Below are 22527 nucleotides of genomic sequence, written 5' to 3' on the forward strand. Positions count from 1 at the left end.
ATTAGTCATTTTTCCTCATAATTTATATTACCACGTCACATACTTCTGGCGTTGAACAGTCAATCCACTCAGTGAATAGGCAGATTTTTTTTAATTTAAACTTCTTAGCCTTGAATCTATAAGACAAGAGAATCAAGTCACATTCACCTTCGATAAGAATATTTTTAAGAGAAACTAGTCATCATTTGAGCGAAATGCTGATGAAAACCTCGAAAACTTCTCATGGTTTGCCCGAAGCTAATGGAGTTCTCACCTGTCTTTACCAAAGTACAATTCACATCAGCACGGGCAAGTAGCAAAATAAAATTTTACCATCTATCTCTGTGATTCGTTCATACATAAACTTTATCTGTCACAGCTTAAAAAGCTACCATTTGTTTTGTCATATATATATGTTACATTGAATGACCTAAATTAGTGGTTTTCGACTTCCACCGGTTAATGTAGACAATCACATAGTCGTTTCTGAAAATGATAGAAATTGCCCGGTATGCCCTACATCACTGTCTTTTTAAGGTCAAGTGTAACTGTCCAGTAAGCGTTTAAACGATACTCCGAACATTGAAGTTTCTCTTAATCAGCAGACATTTAAATATCGAATAAGTATAATAATATCATCGAATAAATTCATATCAAATCGGATATAACGAATATTTCGGACATTCACCAAAGCGACTACAGTTTGTCTATGGTCAGAACTCCCCCAAGTCACAAAGTCAGAGGCTGTCTTCTGCTATGGAAACAAGAATAGCGCTTTTCAGGGAGGGTAACTTCTCTAAGGCTAACACAATAAATCGAAGAAAAAGATTCCCTTTCTTCTGCCGACCAGATCGAGTCAAAACCTGTCCTAAACAATGACTCTACTCCCCTACTTGAAATAGTTTTATCTCGTTACCATAGTCACCGCCATGGGTTCAGACGAATGACTAGGGGAGTTCTAACTTTAGACAAACTATGTGTGATTGTCGGCATTCTCTTGATTTCGGTATTTCACTGTAACCTATATAACACTTAATATTTTAAAAGCATGCATGCATCTGAAAGATTGCTGATTGCCTTGTTATTTTCATTCTTAAAATAATTGCTGATATATATTATGTTAATTAGTGCTGCTTTAATCTGTGCTATATACACTAATATAGGCACCACGATACCTATCATGGGTTTTTAAAGGTCCACCAAATGGGATGAGTATCGGAGAAAATTATTTATTATGGTCATTTTTGACTATCAGATGTGGGCCTCAATATTTATTTTGATGGATGAACTTTTAAACGCTTGTTATGATTAATCTAATAACATAAAGGCATGAGAAAAACACAACAAATATCAATTAAAAAAAATATGAAATTGTTTTAACTTAATTGATATCTTTTTCAATTTTGCACACGATTTTGATCGTTACCGATTAATTTATTATTTAGTTACCCCCCCCCCCCAATCCGTATGAATGAAATATTCAACTGGTAGCAATGATATACTGAAAAAGTTGGATAGGCACAAAATAATATTTATTTTCAATGCGGCATTGCTCAGAAAGAAAAAAAAATTAATTGATTAACAGGGCAGTGTGTCTGAAACATAAGCTATTGTGAACCAGAAACTATAAAGTTATTTGCTGAAATTATTGAAAGGCATTTTTTTAATTTATTTTTAATTTTTGATTCTTAAAAGAATCTGCATTCCGCCTTAATCTATGAAAGTTGCTGTTTCAAGTTTTCATTTTCTTCCCGTGTCTTAGTGTTCAATCCTAAAAGAGTGATTATCTAGGGCTTTTTTTTTTTTAAGAATTATTTGTTGCCAATCGCACTTACCTTATTCTTCCACTTGAAAAATACTCAAATAATGTCACTTACCTCCTTCTTCCACTGCGTATATTCGGAATCAATAGATTTATTTAGCTACATAAAAGAAATTTATGTATTTAAATAAGAACTTTCTCAACGAAATCTTAATTGTTTTTTTTTAAATGTCATTTACCTACTTCTTCCACTTAGATATTTAAAAGTAAACAATAATGTATCGGATAAATTTTTTCTGTAATTCATTGAAGTGGTTTGTATATTGGAATAAATCACACTTTTTCCATACGTGACATTTTTACCCCTATCTGTTCCTTAGTATTTTTCCAGATAAGTGCGTTAACAATTAATTTGTCCACTAAATAACACCACATTATTCATAAATATGTTATAGTAATACTCGATAATTATGGTGTTTTTCACTAAAAAATCTCCTTTAAACAAATTGGAAACGTGCCAAATTATATTGCCTCAGGCCTTCAAATTATTCTACACGAACAGTGTGTTAATTTTAAGTGAAAAGTTTGACTTATTTTGTATCCTAAAAAAAGCAATAAACTATATATTCTCCAAGATCAAAATTTATATAGAAAACAATGTAAAATTTTATTTATTTTCTGAAACTTATTTACAAAATTTTTCTGGATTCACTTATACACTAGTCGAGAAAAAAAAAAATTAGATTTTGAATCAGACAACACATGTCGCGAGGAACGAAGACAGAAAAATCCAACCAGAAAACACATAACCGTACATCACGTGATGGTTTTACCAAGCCAATGTGGCATTCATGCAAATTACAAAAAAACAAACTCAAATTTTCAAACAAAAAAATTGTTAACTCTAGACTTTCACTGGAAAAAAAAATCACTGAGATTCGAAAATTGAGCAAAAAAAAAAGGAATGCTGCTAAAACGAGATACATCCCAACCATTCGCAATCATGACGAAGAAGCAATCCCCCCTTTCCCCCCTGATAAGATCCCCCCCCCTACCGCTATCTCCTTATACACTTTTATTTAGATCATTTTTCTCTGGAGCCTATCTCTTTCCCTTGACATCTTCTCTTCCCATTTTGTTTTATTCTTTTTATTTAATTCTTTCTTAGGTTTAGGAGTCTTTCCTGTTTTTTTTCCCCTCCTATGTGAGCAGATATTTTTTTCCGTTTTTTTTCTTTTTTTCTATCCATGCAGGGCTTTTTTTATATCACCAGATGCACAATCGGTCAAAGATGTTAGTTGAGGCCCTAGCGTTAACGTTTTATAGTCTAATACAGAGATGGGATTTTCACGTTCTGCTCAAATAGCTGGTATCGTTCCAAAATTATTTTGATTATCTTTTTTTTTTATTTCATTGTTAGAAAAGGCTACAAATCACTAAGAATGTAAAATACGCTTACCATAATAATCATTTTGAATAAGTCCCGCACTGGACTGACCGTAAAGACGTGGTTCCCAGTAGAACACCGAGTATCACTGGCTGCGGTTATTTAAGTGAGTCGGTGAACCCTTTGATCAGTTTGCGTAGGGAACGAGGATATGCGGTATCGGTCGTCGTTAAACTGTTCTACCGTACAGGGGAAAGAGCGTTCGCCTTCCAATGAGGTGAACCGGGTTCAAATCCCAGCGATGGCTGGTCGATACAAATTTCGCATCCGGCTTACACAGACAACAGTGCTGACGTAAAATATCCTCAGTGATAGACGGATAATGGGTTAAAGTCTTAAAGTCCCCTTGCTGCCAGGCTGACCGTGGGAGGTTTTCGTGGTTTCCCTCTCCATATAATGCAAATGTGGGTTAGTTCCACCAAAAAGCCCTCCATGAAGGCAAATTTCTCCCAATACACGATCTAGTAGTTGTCTTGTCTTTTGGATTGGGTTCAAAATTACAAGGCTACGGAGTTGAACATTAGTAGTCGTAAATTCAAAAAATTAGGTCGGTTGTTCAACGGCGGTTATAAAATAAAATTATTCCGTTGATCGCGAAAATGTGGTTCCTTAAATTCCATGACACGCTCCGCTGTGGCAATGCTTTACATTGAGCCGCGATGGCTCAGGCAATAGAGCGTTCGCCTTCCAATGAGGCGAACCGGGTTCGAATCCAAGTCGATACGAATTCCGCATCCGACTTTCACCGATCACAGTGCTGACGTGAAATATCCTCAGTGGTAGACGGATCATCGGTTAGAGTCCCCTTGCCGTTAAGCTAACCGTGGGAGGTTCTCGTGATCTCCCGCTCCAAGTAACGCAAATGTGGGTTAGCTCCATCAAAAAGTCCTCCACGAAGGCAAAGTTCTCCCAATGCTCGATCCAGAAGGTTCCTTGTCTTCTGGATTAGGTTCCAAATTACAAGGCTCGGAGTTGAACATTAGTAGTCATAAGCCGTTGTTTCCCAAAGTTGGTACGCGTACCACCAGGGGTACAGGAGCATTTTAGGGGGGGTAGGCGTTCTTATGCGAAATATCTTGCAACAAACGAAAATTTCGAGAAATTTTGTTTGAAAACAAAGCAAACCATGAAAATTTACGATTACGTATTTTTCTATTGGCTATTTTTGCATAGTTAACAGTTAATAAACTGCTGTTTGTAGAAAATGCAACACCATGAAAGAATCATCAGAATCAAATGAAATTTAATGCAGAAACGACTTGTACTGATACAAATAAATGATGAAATTTTCAAAACAAAAGAAACAAATTAAGCGTCCGAAATCAGTATTTGGTGCAGCCACCACGCGCTGCAATAAGTGCTGCTATACGACGTGGCATGGAGTCAAACAGATGTTGAATATCTGCTTGAGGAAGAGAATTCCATATCGCTTGTATGCGCAACCAAAGTTCGTCTTTGGAAACTGCAGGACGCGGATCACGAGTGAGACGCCGACCAACCATATCCCACACGTGCTCAATAGGCGACATATCCGGCGAATAAGCAGGCCAAGGAAGAAGTTGCATGCGTTGTGCTGAACAGAAGTCTCTAACAGTCCGCGCAACATGTGGGCGTGCATTATCCTGCTGAAAGATAGCTCCAGGGATGCCTTGAAGGAAAGGAACGACTTCGGGCTGTAGCACTTCACGGACGTATCTGTTGCTATTGAGATTACCCTCAATTCGTATCAAATTGGATCGTCCATGATACGAAATCGCACCCCAGACCATAACTCCGGGTGTTCGACCACTATGTCGTTCAATAATACACTCAGGAAGGCAGCGTTGACCGGCATAACGTCTAACACGAACACGGCCATCATGGGTCCACAAATTGAAGCGTGATTCATCTGAAAAGACAACTTGGTGCCAATCAGCTCGCCAGTCTCTGTGCTCAAGAGCCCACTGCCGACGCAGCCGTCGATGATCCGCCGTGAGGGGAATCCTGTATAATGGCACCCTTTGCACGCAATCCACGGCGCAGCAGACAACGACGAATTGACGAAGCCGACAATTGTACACCTGTAGCAGTAGACCAATGTGCTGCCAGCTGCCTGGAGGAAGCTGTGCGATCATTCACCGCCATGCGGAGCAGGTGTCGATCATCGCGCTCTGACGTCACCTTCTGTCGTCCAGTGCCTGTTTTTCGAGTTGTTCGGTGCTCGTCGGTCCACTGCTTCCAAACTCGCATCACTGTGGAACTGTTCCGCTGCATACGAGCTGCTATTGCGCGATAGGAAAATCCTCCTTCTCGAAGGCCGATTATCCTCCCTCGTTCAAACTCCGTAAGTTGCTTGAATTTCTTATTCTTCCGTCGTGGAGGCATACTCAGGTCTCACTAAACGTTTGCCACTAACAAATAATCATAGACTATTTTCAACGTCCCGCTACAGCACTTTATTTATACGCTTTCAGCATCAATTCAGAGGGCGCTGCGCGCGCCACGCACGCGCGATGGCTCTGAAACTTTATTAATTTGCATAATATCCTATAATTGACATTTGCTGCGAATTTCATTTGATTCTGATGATTCCTTCATGGTGTTGCATTTTCTACAAACAGCAGTTTAATTAGTGGTGTCAAAAGCCAGTTGTGATTTTTAACTTTAGCGCAATTTTTTTATCACAGCAACCAAAAAAGAAAATTTTAATTGAACTTTGTACCCAAAAAGAAAAATGTATATATTTTTAAGAAAACACAATTTTTTAATTAGTGGTACACAGCGTTACGAAAAATTTAGAAAGGGTACACAGAAGTCATAAGTTTGGGAAACACTGCCGTAAACCAATAAAATTGGGTCGGCTGTTCAACGACGGTTATAAAATAAAATAAAATGCTTTACCTTTCCTTTATTTTTATTAACTTTTTTAACAGTTGTCTCAACTTTTTAATTTCTTCCGGGCTACGGCTACCCTGTAATATTTAATGAATATTAACTAACTAGTACTTCTAAAATAAATCTTAGGAGTCACGTTTCATCAGATATCACGTTTATTTTTAAAATTTCAAAGTGATAAATTGCATGGGATTTAAGTTTGTCTGTGCCTCAAGTCATACTTAAAAATATGACGTGAAGAATTTTTTTTTTCGTCTTAAATTGTGTCTTGTTAGGCAAGAGTGGGGGAAAAATCTGATTTAAAAGTGTTTATTTTGGTCTGAAATACATGCAATAAATTCTACAAGAATCATAAATTTTTCTGCATTACCGTGTCCCTCTGTTTCTTATGTTATTTCAACACATTCATCTTCTCATCTCTTAACGCGGCCACAATTTGTCAAGATTATTGCGACACCTTATCTGCCAGCTTCTACAGTCGTTTGGAAATATTTTACGAAATGGTAGTTAAATAATATTCAGAACAAAAAGTTTAAGAAAGTGGCAGTAAAATAGAAAATTTTACAAACTGTCAGTAAAATAATAGTTAAATCAGAAAGTTTCACAAAATGGTAGTAAAAAAATTAGAACAGAAAGTATTTCAAAGTGGTTGTAAAAAAATAATTAAAACAGAAAGTTTTACAAATGGCAGTCAAATAATAATTAAAACCGAAAGTTTTATTGAGTGGCAGTAAAATAATAATTAAAGCAGAAGGTTTTACAAAGTGGCAGTTAAATAATAATTAAAACAGAAAGTATTACTAAGTGGTAAAATAATAATTAAAACAGAAAGTTTGACAAATGGCAGTTAAATAATAATTAAAACAGAAAGTTTGACAAATGGCAGTTAAATAATAATTAAAACAGAAAGTTTTATTGAGTGACAGTAAAATAATAATTAAAACAGAAGGTTTTACGAAGTGGCAGTTAAATAATAATTGAAACAGAAAGTATTACTAAGTGGTAAAATAATAATTAAAACAGAAAGTTTGACAAATGGCAGTTAAATAATAATTAAAACAGAAAGTTTTATTGAGTGGCAGTAAAATAATAATTAAAGCAGAAAGTTTTATTGAGTGGCAGTAAAATAATAATTAAAGCAGAAGGTTTTACAAAGTGGTAGTTAAATAATAATTGAAACAGAAAGTATTACAAAGCAGCAATAAAAATTATGCACCTTGGCCTAAATAATAAAGTTACTGTGAACACTTAAAATAATATCTTCCTAACTAATCAATCTGAAAGAAACTTCTTCGAATTATTCATTCGCTTCAATAGGAATGTAAAAATATTGTTTGCTTATTTATATGAAATTTAAATAATCAAGATTTATTCGATAAAACGGAAATATAGTTACCATTATCACTAAAAAAAATTATTATTTGAAGATTGTACAAGTTAGTAATTATGCAACACTTTCAAAAACTAACAAAAACTATTCTTATTTTGCAATTTTAATAAAAATAACTATTAACATGTTCTTTTAGTTGGGTTAAGTTTTTTAGGTTAGGTAAGAATACTTTCTTAGAATTTTTTCTCTCTTTCCTAATTCTAGAATTATTTTTCTTTTTTCTGGATAATTATAATTATTTTATTACTATTTTAATCTATATTTCGTCCAAAAAAAGTTGTATAAATAGTTTTTTTAAATATTTTTTTTAAAAAACCCTTAGATTTTTGTTATTTTAGCTGCATTATCGAATTTTTTCAATATGAATGCATCTTGTATTTTTTATTTAAATTTCTTTAATGACCTATTATAGTCCAAGCAATAAAGGATTTTACCTGAAAAAATTGCCGGAAGTGTTTTACATTTTTTTTCCTGGAAAAATGCTTTTTTTTTCAAGAAAAAACTGTAAAAATCCAATTATTATACAACTTTTAATACTATATAACGCTTATAACTTTTTTAAAGACAGAAAATTGCTGATGACATATTTGAAAACTTTCTATAAATTCTGTCTCTACTATGTATCTCTAAGATAATAAATCAATCGAAATGTTATAAGTATTAAAATAGTTACTAAGCCATTAGAATGTTGTCTCGCTTAATACTTTAACGAAGAAAAATAGAAGAAATTAATCAATAGAAGTTTAAATTTTATAAAAAAAATTTGGGGGTATGCATAGTAATAAATAAAAAAAATGTTTCCGTCCCCTTACGGGATAATTCCCACACTTCTCTCTCCCAAATAACTATAAATTTTTCTAAACTCTCCCTAAAATCATAGTCTGTAGGATCTTTTCAATTTTAATTTCTTTTCAATTTTCTTGAATTTTTACTCATTTCCAACTTCTAACAATACTCAGAGGAGTTTTCGAATCCCGTTCCCTTCCCTGCTCCTGAGAAAAGGATTTTCCCTATACACCGAATAACCATAATTTTCCTAAAACCACGATTTTCGGTCTCTCCTTTTTTAAATTTTGATTCAAATAAAGATTGGACAGAGAGTTTTTCCCCTATTTTGTTTTATAACCATAACTTCCAAATTACCATCATTTTCTTAAAAACATTCCTAAAACCATGATTGTCGGTCTCTCTTTTTTTAATTCTCATGCATATGAAAATTGAACTGTGAGTTTTTCCCCAATTTTACATTTGTTTTGTAACCATAGCTTCTAAATTTCATTAGTTAGTTGTCATAATACTTTATACATATTATGTGAATTTTAGTTACATAATTAGTGTCTTTATCAGCACCGTTTCATTGCTGAATTTTTAAAATCAAGAAATCTATTGCATGGATTAAATTTTGAAGTCATTTTAATTATTTAGTGTAGCCATTTGAATTTATTTATCATTTAAATATTTATAAATTTTCAAAGAAAAAAAAATTGAGAAAAAGGAAATTCCAATAATTTTTTTTTTTAATTCCTTAGTTTTCTCTTCAAGAATTCTTTTACCCTTTTTTTCATAATAAATAATATTACATCTCTTTGTTCCTTTGGTTTATATTTAGGTCGTGCGGGGGTGTTTATCAACTTCCCCAAATAGATAATAATAAAGAAAATATATTTTATGGGTAGTGTCCTTAAAGCAGAAATTTATCAGTGAGTGAGAACGTTAAAAGTAAATTTCCTTTTTCAGATTAGTCTTATCTTTCATAATAGCTCATTTTTCAGAAAAGAATGAGAACAGTTAAATGCATTGCCCAGTCGTAGGTGTGGTAAACAGAATCAGACAATAATAGCTGCACAAATTTCATATTCTATAGTTTTAAAGGAAATGTTCACAAGATTCTTTTGGGGTGTCCTTCTGTTTTCGACAATCACATGCGGTGTCAGTTTTGAAGAGACTGTACCAGGTAATTATAGTTTTATCATTCCATTTCTATACGACAAGGCTTTACTCCTAATTTCGTTAGTATCTCAATAGTTGTAATACAGTTATTTTTAGTACTCAATAGTACTTTAGTATTTTTAGTACTCAGATTCTCAATTTTTTTAGAATTGTAATCTCTTATGGTAATGTAGATTCTTAATTTTGTTCGCATAGCAATCACTTTTGGTAATGTAGATTCTCAATTTTGTTAGTATTGTAATCTCTTGAGGAAATGCAGATTCTCAATTTGTTAATATTGTAATCATTTTGGGTAATGTAGATTCTCAATTTTTTTTCTCTGTATTGTAATATTTTTTGGTAAATTAGATTCTCAATTTTGTGAGCATTGTGATCTTTTTTGGTAATGTAGATTCTCAATTCTTTTTAGTATTGTAATCTCCTTTGGTAATGTAGATTTTCAATTTTTTTAGTATTGTAATTTCTTTTGGTAATGTAGATTCTCAATTTTTTTAGTATTGTAATCTCTTTTGGTAATGTAATTTCTCAATTTTTTTTAGTATTGTAATCACTCTTCGTAATATAGATTCACAATTTTATTAGTATTGTAATCTCTTTTGGTAATGGATGGTAATGTAATTTCTCAATTTTCTTAGTATTGTAATCACTCTTCGTAATATAGATTCTCAATTTTATTAGTATTGCAATCTCTTTTGGTAATGGAGATTCTTAATTTTGTTAGTATTGTAATCACTTTTGATAATGTAGAGTCTCAATTTTATTAGTCTTGTATTCTCTTTTGGTAATGTAGTTTTTTTTAATTTTTTTAGTATTGTAATCACTTTTTGTAATATAGATTCTCAATTTTGTTAGTATTGTAATCTCTTTTGGTAGTGTAGATTCTCAATTTTATTAGTATTCTTATATCTCTTGGTAATGTAGATTCTCAATTTTATTAGTGTTAAATGCGTTAAGTAGTGAATATGGTCATTTTTGTTTGTACTGGTATTGTTGTACAATTTTGATACAAATTTCTTGGCATTGTAATTGTTTTTAGTACTGTAGACCAGCGGATTTTCCGAGGAACCCCAGAGTACCTGGTGTAATTTAAAAAATTTTTAATCAGTTGAAAATTTTCAAACTTATAATTATATTTACATCAAAACAATAAACCATAATTTCTTCGACACCGAACATAATCAATCAAACCCTGCATAATCAATATATTGTTCCTTTGATAATATACCATATAAAAAATGTTATATCCCTTTGTAATACAAAATAGATAATGGCCTAAAATTAGTTTTATTATAAAATCATTCAAATAGATAATGGTCTAAAGAAACTCTCCTCCATATTCTTGAGGAAGCGTTCAATATCATCAATCATCGACTGGTATCGATACTTTTGCTTGATTATATCGAATATATTGTTCCTTTGATAATATACCATATAAAAAATTTTATATCCCTTTGTTATATAAAATAGATAATGGTTTAAAACCGTTTTTCACTGTTGTCAGCCCCTTTTTGGCAACCAATTAATTATATGACAGGATCCTTAATTAACAAAGAACATCCGATAATCTTTGGCTGTCATCAAAAAAGTTATAAAACTATTTGCTCCTAAATTATTTACTTATCCTTTATTTAATAATATATACTTGTAAATTATTTTCTCACTGGGGGGGGGGGCTAAGATCCCTGTTCGCTGCCGCTTTCCAACCCCGATGATTGCTTCGCAATAATTGTTGTTTCTTGGCAGAAAACTGTTTTTACAAAAGTTAAAATCATTCACTTAACATACAAGTATTAAAAGGAATTCTGTTTGCTTACGCTTCTTCCTCCACTTCTCACGTCCATCCCCCCATGGGCCACTTTACAAATCAATACCTCTGGGGGTACCGATCCAGGAGTTTCCTTGTCTTCTGGATTGGTTCAAAATTACAAGGCTACGGCGTTGAACATTTGTAGTCGTAAACCCAAAAATTGGGTCGACTGTTCAACGGCGGTCATAAAATAAAATAAAAACTTCTCACGTCCAAAGATTTTTATCTATCAGTATTATAAATATTTGGATCTATTGTTGGCAGAAGAAATTTTTCTAAGCAATAATTTTTTTTAAAAATATTTACTTTGTTATTGCATTATATTGTTCAAACAAATTTGATGAATTCACAACCACAATTTAATATTTCCGCTTACCAAACGTGCAAATATGTTAAAGACTGTTTTTGCTTGCATCTCATTGTGGATGAAGCTGATCGTTAAGTTCTGAAGCATTCCACAGATCACTTTAACTGTAATATATAACAGTATATTTATATTATTTGCACAAAAATAATAATTTTAAAATAGTTAATAACATTAGACCACCTTTTTAAATATTGTTGACTTTAAAATCTAGAGCAGAATTACCTTATTTTAATAGGCATACCTTATTTTAATAATTACCTTATTATATTACATAATAGGCAGGGGGGAAACAATTATCTTAGTTTTAAACCTTTGAATTACAAGAGTAACAATTGCAGAACAGGAAAATAACTTTGAAATACTGGATCCCACCACGTGATTTTTTGGCCAATAAAAATGCACGAACAACAATACTTGTTTTGAAAAAAATAATCTATCAAACTTAATTTACCTTTTTTAGTTATTCTTAACTATTGCATAAAAGTGATAAATTTTAACTTTTGGTATTTTATCGCATATTGTAGAATATATTTATTGTATATTTCTTCATTGGACATGAAAACGAAATCCACTAATTTCAAATAATAATAATATATTTATATGCTGTAAAACTGTCCAAGAGGAATCAAGGGAACAACAAGATCCTTAAATCGAATTTCTAACTTATCCTAAAATTTTTCATTGTAATTAAAATCTATGAAGAAACAGGATAAATCTAGTTATATTTTCACATAAACAATCGCCTTGCAACGACTTACAAACATAAAAATAAATAAATAAAACACTCAGAATGTTATTTTTTAAGTATCTTTGATGCTTAAAAATATGATCGTTAATTCAAATAATTAATTTAAATGATTCATAATTAATTTAAATAATTAATAATTAAATTTAGTAATTCAAGTGTGATAAGAGTGCAAAATAATTACGAGTAAAAACATTAATTTACGAAATTTATGTATCTTTACAGATGACGATTACGATGAAGGAATCATCCTTCAAGTATTCCACTCAGATATGTCAGACGATAACTGGACATCGTCACCGGACATTTGGGACAAAAAATCTCCACCATTGTCCATGGTGATATGGATTTCTGTAGTGCTCGGAATCTTCGTTTTCATGGTCATCGCCGTTTGTTTCGCCCTCTTCTGCAAATACTCAGGCATGCTCTCTTCGAATCGTGAAGTTGAAATAAGATGTCCTATACCAATCATCATCACCCCACCCTCCAGAAGACAAACTTTGGCATCTGGGGAACAGAACCCTGAACTCGGTTTCTCCAATCATGGATACTACGGAGTATTCGAAAATTCGACTCCAGAAAGCCCGACGCGTGAACTGCCTCCTCAGTACGTGGACGTGCACGTGAACAACACAACATATTCACACGTTAGTGTGAACGGAAAATCTGAGACACCTCCACCTGAGTACATGACAGTGGCTCCATTCAAATAAGTGTTACCATATTCAACAAAAGAAAGAGTAATATTTTGTGCTATGCAAGCTAAACGACGCGAATAAAGCACAAAGAATTGACATACTATAGTTTCAGTTCAATAAACAACAAGCTTAGTAGTGGAAAGCGAGATCTAAGGGACGGAAGTGACGTCATCATGGAAAGTCAAATGGAGCTTTTTTCTGCCCGAGTGAAATACCTAAATATGTCGTAAACCGTAAGCCAGCTTATTTCTGCCCGCCTGAGTTATATGTTCGTTTTCCGAATGGGCAGAAATAAGCAACCTTAGATTTTTCCATGATGACGTCATTTCCGTCCCTTAGATCTCGCTTTCTTCTACTTATCTTCCTCAGTGTCTAAACGTCAACATCGATTTTGACGTTCAGACACTAAAGAAGGTCCCTGCTTATAGAACTGAAACTATAGTATACCAATTTAGTTATTTTAATTTGTGCTTTATTCGCATTGTTTTTTTGCTTATGCGTTGCCATGTCTGGGATTCCCGACCAAACGAAAAACAACAACACTTAGGAATCCAGGAGTGTTCCGTAATAACTACCCTTAATTTATGCATTTGTAAACCTTTTCAACATTGAGAACTCATCTCGTAATACCCAGACAGTACTTGGTAGTTAGCAACGACTTGTGAAAGTGTTTTGTAACACTTTGAAAGAAGGTGAATTGATAGCTTATCGTTTGCAACAAAATTCTGAAAGTGTTTTGCAACACCTTGAAGTGAAACGAACTGATGACTTATGGTTTACATCGAAATTGAGTAAGTGTTTTGCAGCACTTAGAAATGAAAAGAACTGATGACTTATAGTAGGTTGGGAGAAAACTGAAGTCTATAGGCAGATCTTACGGATCGTTTTATACAAGTTCTGTAATGACTGCCTTTAATATACAGGAGTGTTCTTTAATAATCACCCTTAATGTATGCGTTTCGATTCATTGTCAAAAAAAATTATGCACTTAGGAATTACAGAGTGAAAAGGGGTCGTACAAATATTGCGTATACATGTTTTTGGCTATTTGGGACAGTCCCTTCCCCTTGGCAGTAAAAACCACAAACTTCCTCCCATGCTAATATCTTCTTGTTTCGGGGCTTGACTTTTATTGGAATAATCTAATTTTAAGATTAGATTTAAATAAACGATATAACTTCGCAAAAAAAAAAAAATCGTGTTTCAGTTCAATTCATTTTCATAAAATTTCAAGTAAAATATATTTTTTAGGAATTTCTTTCTCTTAATAATATATTTCAATAAATATTTTTAGGAAATTGCTTTCAGTTTAAGAATTTCTCACAGTTGATGCAATTCCTAGAAGAAATATTCGTCCAAATTGTTTTTTCTCTCAAATTTAACTTTTAATTCCAGTTAATTTAATAAATGTAATTTTTAACAAAATTTTTTATTACGATTTTTTTTTCTTTTTAAGAAGCTTAAATGTACTTCTTACGTAAGCATTGCTCTTATCCTTTCTTCCTCCTTGTCAGCAAAAACAAACAAATCAAAGACCCTTTTTCCCGTTAAGTGCTTACGTAATATTCGAGCGGACCCTAATATTTAAGCAAGGAAAAAACACAACGCCGCTATCAAAATCTAAACGATTACTTCTGATAAAATAGAATTCGAAACAACTGAACTTGTTTGATTTCTGAAGAAAACAGAAGTTGGAAGATGAGCTAATCTCTTCTAAAACTTAATCAGTATGGGATTAGTTGTGGTGTGCCGCTAGAAATGAGTTAAGTAGAGGTAGTGGTTAGATATTGAATCGATCCCAAATTTCAGCATGATTTCATTCCAGAAGAAAGTGATAAGTGACCAGTGTGGAGATGAAAGGTTATCGTTCAAAGTCTTTGGATTGGCTCTTGCTGTTTTTTAACTGTCCATAACTTGGCTCGTGTCACTATAACTCTTTTGGTGACTGTTCAGGGCCAAGAAATCAAACTGGTTTTGATTTTCCGTCTTGCCTTCCTCACTGACGATTCAACTGATTTCGATAGCTTTTTTTCTCTTCTTCGCTTACATACTAATTTATGACCCCTAATGTGCACAATGTTTTAATTCATTTTGGACAAGAATTCTTCAAGCATATTGACTGCGTGAAAAAATGTATGGTTACTTGTACAATTTTTGATAAATTATGCAATTTTTGTAACATGATTTAAAGATTCCAAGTGCAAAAACAACTCACTATTGCAAGTGCAACAAGTGCTTACGAAACAACCTGATTATTTCAGATTGCTAAAAAAATTAAATTTTGTAACTCTTAGCAATGTGGATCGCAAATTTTTTTTTATATAAATAGAAACATAAATGTTCCAGATTGCAAAGCAACATTATTGAAGTCAGGAAGAACAAAGAAAGATATTAAGACCATCTGAATTGAGTTTTACTAGTTTAATGAGCCTGTATTGCGCTATTCTTTCTCTAAGAGCCTTCGCTAAGCTTAATTCTTAAACAAACTGATTTTAGATTATTTTAGTCATTCCTTTGCACATAGTTATCTCTATGTTACTGCTTATGCTTGATATCCGTTCATCTGCACTTTACCTAGCTGATTTTAAGAATCCGAACTGTTTCTCCTAATCTATCCTAAGCAGATATTAAAATATCGAATAAATATAATAATATCAACGAATAAATTAATATCAAATCTGATATAACAAATATTTCGAACACTTCCTAAAGCGACTATGTGATTATAAGCGACATTCACCGGTGAAAGTCGACATTCTCTTGATTTCGGTTCTTCATGGTAACAAATATACTATTTCGAAACGAAGTTTTGTTTATCATGTGCATTTATTTTTTTTTTCATTCATTTTTTCTTAATTTAATATTATTTTAATATTATTTTAAACGAAATATTTATGGATGTATGTTTGACTTTTTTAAGTCATTTGTTGGCCATTTATGTTCCTGTATTTCAAAAAGGAAAAAAAAAGAAAAAAGAACAAACAAATGATTTTAACAAATTTAGAAAAGAAAAAAAACATTTTTCACGCTTTTTAAAAGAAAAAAACAAATGAAACCGTAAAAATGTATATCCCATGGTCAACTTTTAAACTTTTTACTAAAGATTTTTTTTCCTTCCAAGGTATAACTGTACATATAATTTTTGTATATAAATATTAAAGTTATGTATATGTAAGTTTGTCGAAATATTTTTAAATCATAATCGAGTATTAACGAGTATATTTTACATTGACATAAAAAAGAAATCCTTTAGAAAAAATTAGAAAGAGTGTGTTATGTAATTTATTTTTTTTTTTATTTGTGCGATATTGAAAAAACTGATTTTTGAAATGAAAGATTTATCAGATTGTTGTTATTTTATTTTTCGATAAATCTATTCTATATTCTATGTATACATTTCTTCCAGCATTTTAAAAAACATTAATGTCACTGTTCTAAAAATTAAAATTGTTTTCTGTATACAAAATAGAATTACAGCATTTTTTTGCTTTTGTTTTTTCTGTTTAACAAAATCTTTTCACAGTTACGTAATCAGACATGAAAACATACTTTTTTTTGAATAAACATACCTTTTTTCCGATGGATTTTTGATCCCCAAAATAAAAGGTTAGTCGCAATTTTAAATAATAGTCAAAACACTTTTAAATAGTAAGGAATACAATTTTTTACATCAATTTAAAGATTCTAATTAACATGACACGACAAAATACAAAATTTGAGCTAAATCGGTCTAATAGTTCCTGAGAAATTGAATTTTCAAAAGAGTCAGATGCTTATATAATTCGATTTCCCAGGAACTCTCCAACCGATTGTTGGTCACATTTTGTGTTTTGTCATTTAAAATTGCATTCTTTAAAATGATGTCGAAAATTTTATACCTTACAATTGAAACATTTTTCAACTATTATTAAATAAAATAATAAAAATTAATAAATGTATACTGAAATTTTTTTTTACATGGAATTAATTTTGAATAAATGAATTTTGTAATGGTGTGCAAAAAATTTTCAATTCGCTTAAGTTCTCAATAATACGGCGAAATACGCAAAAAGTAAAATTAACGTTAAGGGGTTCAAACTTTGGAGCGCTCTCCTGGCCAAACCATAGGGATCCCCAAATTGTTACTACCCCCTATTTTATGGGGATCCGAATCCGTCGACAAAAAGGTATGTTCATTAAGAGAAAGTTCGTTCATGTGTCTCATTTCGTAACTTAAAATATTGTCTGTACCTATTAATTAAGCATATTTGAGGTCATCCCCTCGAGCCATTAAGATTGAGTCCTAGAACGTGAAGATCCGATCTTTAGATAAAAAGTTATTCAGGGTGGTTCGTTTTTTTACTTTGCGCACTCTACACTACAAATGTTGCATACATTTGTCATGCAACTAACAATTTAAATATTTCTTACATGCTCAGTTATCAATACACACTTACAGAACATGGAAACACAACTAGAAATTTTAACCATCCACCAAAGAAAAATTATATATATATTTTTATATATATATATATATATATATATATATATATATATATATATATATAAAAATAACAATGGAATAGTTAGCAACTGCTCTTTCGATTCTATTTTTTCGATTATTCTACTAACCCGAAAATCTGAAGTCTATATGCGATCTTCAAAATCGATTATCGTATCGATCGATAATCTCGAAACTAAAGAATTTTCGTAAATTAATTATAAAGGTACTTTGTATTTCGCAAAACAAAAGATATGAGCTATTATTTTTTCCTTTATTAATGAAAATATCCGACATAAAAAATCCTTATAGTTGTGATGTTAACACGCCATTTTGTTTCTGAAGAACCAGCTGGCGCAGAAGTTACAGGTCGGGTGGTTATGCATCAGCGGTCTTCTTCTTCTCGAGTTGAGAGTATTGCATTATAAAAAAGCACATGTTTGCTAAAAAAGAATTAACATGACTGAAGCTAGATTTCACCATACATAAGGTTGGAAATGTAATTAAAAAGGCAAATGCCGCACTACAAAGTTTTTAATATTTTGGCGTAATGTTAATATTCGTCGAAAATTTACTGACAGTTAAATTAATTAAAGGCAAATTTACTTCAAGGTCAACTAATAATTCAATAACCTTATCTTGGATTGTCAATGATTTTAATTTGGGCAAAAAGTGGTGGTATAATCCATTCAGGAATATCCTTTATCGAATTACGGAACTCCAGGTCATAATCGATATCAGTATCTCCAAAGCGTCATTTAAAATCAATACTTAAATTTTAAAATATTTACGATTGAACAGCATCGGTGTTTATTCACTGACCCCCTAAATCGAATTGACCATTAATTATACAATATCGACCCACAGGGGTCGATATTGATCACCATAGCTACCCTTGGGTTAGACTTTGTTCCTTTTTTCTTCCGGTTAATCGTGGGAGGTTTTTGTGGTTTACCTCTCCGTATAACGCCAATGTTTGTTAGTATCTTCAAAAAGTCCTCCACGAAGGCAAAATTTCCCCCACTATTTGGTTCAGGAGTTTCCATGTCTCCTGGACTGGGTTCAAAATTACAAGCCCACTGAGTTAAATATTGGTAGCCATAAATTCAAAATTGGGTCGCCTGTTCAACGGCGGTTATGAAATAAAATAGTTTCCTTTAACTAAACCGCCAAAAAAAGAAAGAGACACTATTCAGCAGACGGTGGAGAAAACAGACCTTTGCTTCGCGAGCAGAATAAGTTCTATTTATAGAATACTAAGGCACATAATAAAAATAGCACACTTGATTAAATAAAACGTTAATCATTCGTCGAGTTAATGCCATCACGATAATAGGTATAAAGATGAAGTGTAATTGATGCCTATGAGAGGTAATGATTGCTTAGCTTTCAATTTAGGATCTCGGTTTTTATGACTTAGGATGATGGGAGAAAAAAAGAGCAATAATGTATATTTATGATATACAGAGATGTCCAGGAGGGATATGGCATCTTGTTATTATAAAAGTATTAAATCTAACTATTACTATATGTAAATAGGTGGGATATTTGAAAATTATAAGCGAAAAGCATTCATAAAGAAGTTTTGAAAAAAAAATTGGTATAAAGGTTGTTTAATTAATTTATCCCTAGAATGGATCAATTTTGACATATGGAACATTCTCTTGGATCAATTTTAACTTATGTTACATTTTCTGGATCAATTTTAACCTATGGAACATTTCCTGGATCAATTTTAACCCATGTAACTTTTCCTGAATTAATTTTAACTTATGGAGCATTTCCTGGATCAATTTTAACCTATGGAACATTAGCTCTTGCAAATTTGTAAAGCTTAATCAAATATATATGTATATATATAGAGAGAGAGAAAGAAAAAAAAATTCCTATTATCCTAACAGCTGACAACATAGTTATATTATAGAAAAAATATGCATCCGTTACGAAAATACTTGCCATTCTGAGCTATCTTTCAAATAAAAAAAAATTTTAAAATGTTTTCTTAAGACCTGTTATTTTGGACCAGGTACTATTTTGTATTATAACCTCTAATCTGGAAATGCCTGTTATTACACATCACCAATATGAGCTAAACACTAAGCTTTTTCCTACATTCCAATTAGTTCAAAAGTTATTGCAATTTTGGAAGCTTATTTTAGAATTTTGCTTCTATTATTTTTATTTTTTTTTAAATTCTTTATTATTATAATTTTTTATTTATTTATTTATTTTTCTTTTTGCTTTAAGCTACTGTTTATTTTACTGCTCGAAATCTATAAGACGTAGAAACTTGAAATTACGAAAGCGCGTAAAAAAAAATGGAATAAAAAAAAACTTACGATTCGATTATTAACTGTTAAACTTGTAGTAAATAAAACCATGTTGATAGATCTACTATCCTCTAAAATGTAATTACGGAGTTAACATTTAACGTGCTGATATTTGCACCTTGTGCTATAAATTTAACAATAATTTTTTTTTTTTTCATAACTTCTATTTGCTCGAAAATTATCACACATTTAAGCAGAGCTCGAAAAAACTCCGAAATTTTACCCGTCCCCGAGGACGGCTTGTCCAACAATGTACCCGTCCTCCTTGGAAACTAACCCGTCGCTTCTAAATAAATAAAAAAAATTTATATACTTATTACTAACAATTATATAAATTGCACAATGAATTAGTAGTTACTAGGATTACAAATACTAGGATAACATTATACGGTAATAAAAGAAATACTAGGTTACTAATAATAAAATCTAGTATTTCGTTAATGGAATAATTTATTTCTTTAATGAAATAATTTAAATAACAAAGGTCAAGTTATCTGTCAATTATGTCAATTTATCCGATGGTACTGCGTTTTTTTAAATGAATCAAATACGACGTTTGCCAGTTCCACAATCAAGCCAATGATTTACAGAGGTTTCTGCACAGAAATCTGAAAGAGGTTTTTCATTTAGGTAGATGTTCATAATTGCGGTTGATGCTTCTTGTTTAAGACCAGTACGTAATGTTTTTTTTTTTTTTTTTTTTTTTTTTTGTAAGTTTATTGCTGAAAAGCTCCTTTCAACTGCTGCAGTACTCCCAGAGAGAGAAAACATCAATTCCACCATGCGCAGTATGTTGCTGTATTTCGAGATTAGAGGGTCATTTTAAAAGTGAGGCGCTAGACTCTTGTAAGATAACAAAAATTGAAAATATATCACGAACATTAACGGGAAAATGGCCGTCCTCGCGGACGTTTGATTCGAGAAATTTGTTGTCCGCGGGGGGAATTTTTGACCGCCGAGGACGGGCGGTTTTTCGAGCCCTGCATTTAAGTGCTTTATTGCGATTCCCCCCCCCCCAGCTTTTTGCTTTAAATATCGACAATTCATTCCCTGTTGTAGGAAGCTTATTTTTCCCACAAGAGATCTTTACTTCGTTATTTTATTAGCTTGTTTTTCAGTAGTTGTTTAACTAATAAAATAATTAATTTAACTGATTTATCAATACAAAACCATTTTTAATTATTTTGTATTGAAATAAAACATTTCAAATTTTCACTTCAGCCCTAAAGCATAATCATGGTGACAAGATTGAGTAATTTTCGAAAATCCATAATACAAATTCACAATTTTCCAAAACAATAATCTAGTGCCAATTAAACTTCTTCCTTTTCATCTTCCTCATCTGAATCAGACAAGATTCGTGAGTTCGTTCGCCTTCATCAACCCACAAAACGTTGTCTGGTCGTTTAAATAGATCGCATTGCGTCAAGGCAACTACAACTGAGTAGAGGATTAATTTAAGTCAATTAATTTTTCACAAAAGTACAATTTATTAGCTAAAAAAATCCATTTCATTGTTATTATGTAAGATATTTAAATGTGTTATGTCCAACAAAATAATAATAGTTAAACAAATAAGCGCACTCTATAGAAGAATGTCTGCAAATTTGTTGAATCATCAAAAATTCCTCAAGCAAATTCACAACTTGTCCAATAGAATAATCTTAATTTTACAGATAAGAACCCACATTAAAGGATAGTCTGCAAATTTATTGAATCAGCAAAAATTCCTAAAGCAAATTCACACAGCTTGCCTAATAGTATAATCATAGCTCTACAAATAAGAGCACCCTTTAGAAGAATCTGAGCAAAGTATATATATATATATATATATATATATATATATATATATATATATATGAAAGGGTAGCAGTCATGGTGAGTGATGTTAGGCCACGCAGATAGCAGTTGGAAGGCAAAAAATATTTTATTAGCTTCACATAGTATATTTAAGACATTTTCTAGCAAAGGCGGAGCTCCAAATCGCACTCAAAAACTGTGTGCTTAAGTTTTTATCCTAGGGAAAGTAGCAAAGGAATTTCCCTCTATTTTGTTATATTTGAGGGGAAAAGGGAAGTGATAAGGATTACTATTGGTTTATGAAAGAAAACTAGCTTTTCCCACACAGAGTATAGGGAGATATGTCCTGCTCTTAATTAAATGCATAGTTGAGCCAAAAATAGATTTAAGAACAGGATGTGGCTTTTAAAAGTGTGAGAAAGTATTTCGTTTAGAATAATTAATTAGGATGAAGTTTTATAGCAAAGAAACTAACGTAAAAAGATTAATAGAAGCTTTTTATGTTACATCCCCCCTCTCCGAAAAATTTTAACTAACATCAAAAAAAATTTTAAAATTATCCCTTTGCAAAACTTTCCTTATGATGACACAATTAAAATAATAATAATAATATTTGTAAAATCAACAAGATATAAAGTAACATGAATTATAAAAAAAACACACTTGCACACTATGTAAAAAAAAGTTTCATACTGAGTTAGAGGAAGAAAAAAAATTTTGAAGTGGCGCTACTATTGAAATGAAGTGTTAGATCCATTTTCAAACATTTTTTGTGATTAAGTTTTTTCAGTCCTTCTTTATAATCACAGTAAATAAAGTTATTCCTCATACTAACACAATTAAAATAAACTTTTCACTTAAGACAAGAAAATCTATAAAAATTTCCTAAAAGATGTAA

The 22527-nt window shown here is 31.8% G+C and overlaps 1 protein-coding gene across 1 annotated transcript; it reads left to right on the top strand.

The window, feature by feature from the left end:
• The first annotated feature begins 9211 nt into the window (after positions 1-9211).
• Positions 9212-16463, top strand: LOC107439199 (uncharacterized). Its single transcript, XM_016051706.4, has 2 exons — positions 9212-9406; positions 12547-16463. Exons 1-2 carry the CDS (start codon positions 9328-9330, stop codon positions 13032-13034), a joined length of 567 nt encoding a protein of 188 aa, XP_015907192.1. The 5' UTR covers positions 9212-9327; the 3' UTR covers positions 13035-16463.
• Positions 16464-22527: the final 6064 nt, after the last annotated feature.

Source organism: Parasteatoda tepidariorum, chromosome 8 (genome assembly GCF_982258835.1).
Source record: "Parasteatoda tepidariorum strain Cologne lab strain chromosome 8, Ptep-v5.0, whole genome shotgun sequence".
Lineage (NCBI taxonomy): Eukaryota > Metazoa > Arthropoda > Arachnida > Araneae > Theridiidae > Parasteatoda > Parasteatoda tepidariorum.

Coding starts and splice junctions, on each gene's coding strand:
- LOC107439199 (XM_016051706.4), top strand. CDS start 9,328: ATGTTCACAAGATTCTTTTGGGGTGTCCTTCTGTTTTCGACAATCACA. Junction 9,407..12,546: donor TTTTGAAGAGACTGTACCAG/GTAATTATAGTT, acceptor GTATCTTTACAG/ATGACGATTACGATGAAGGA.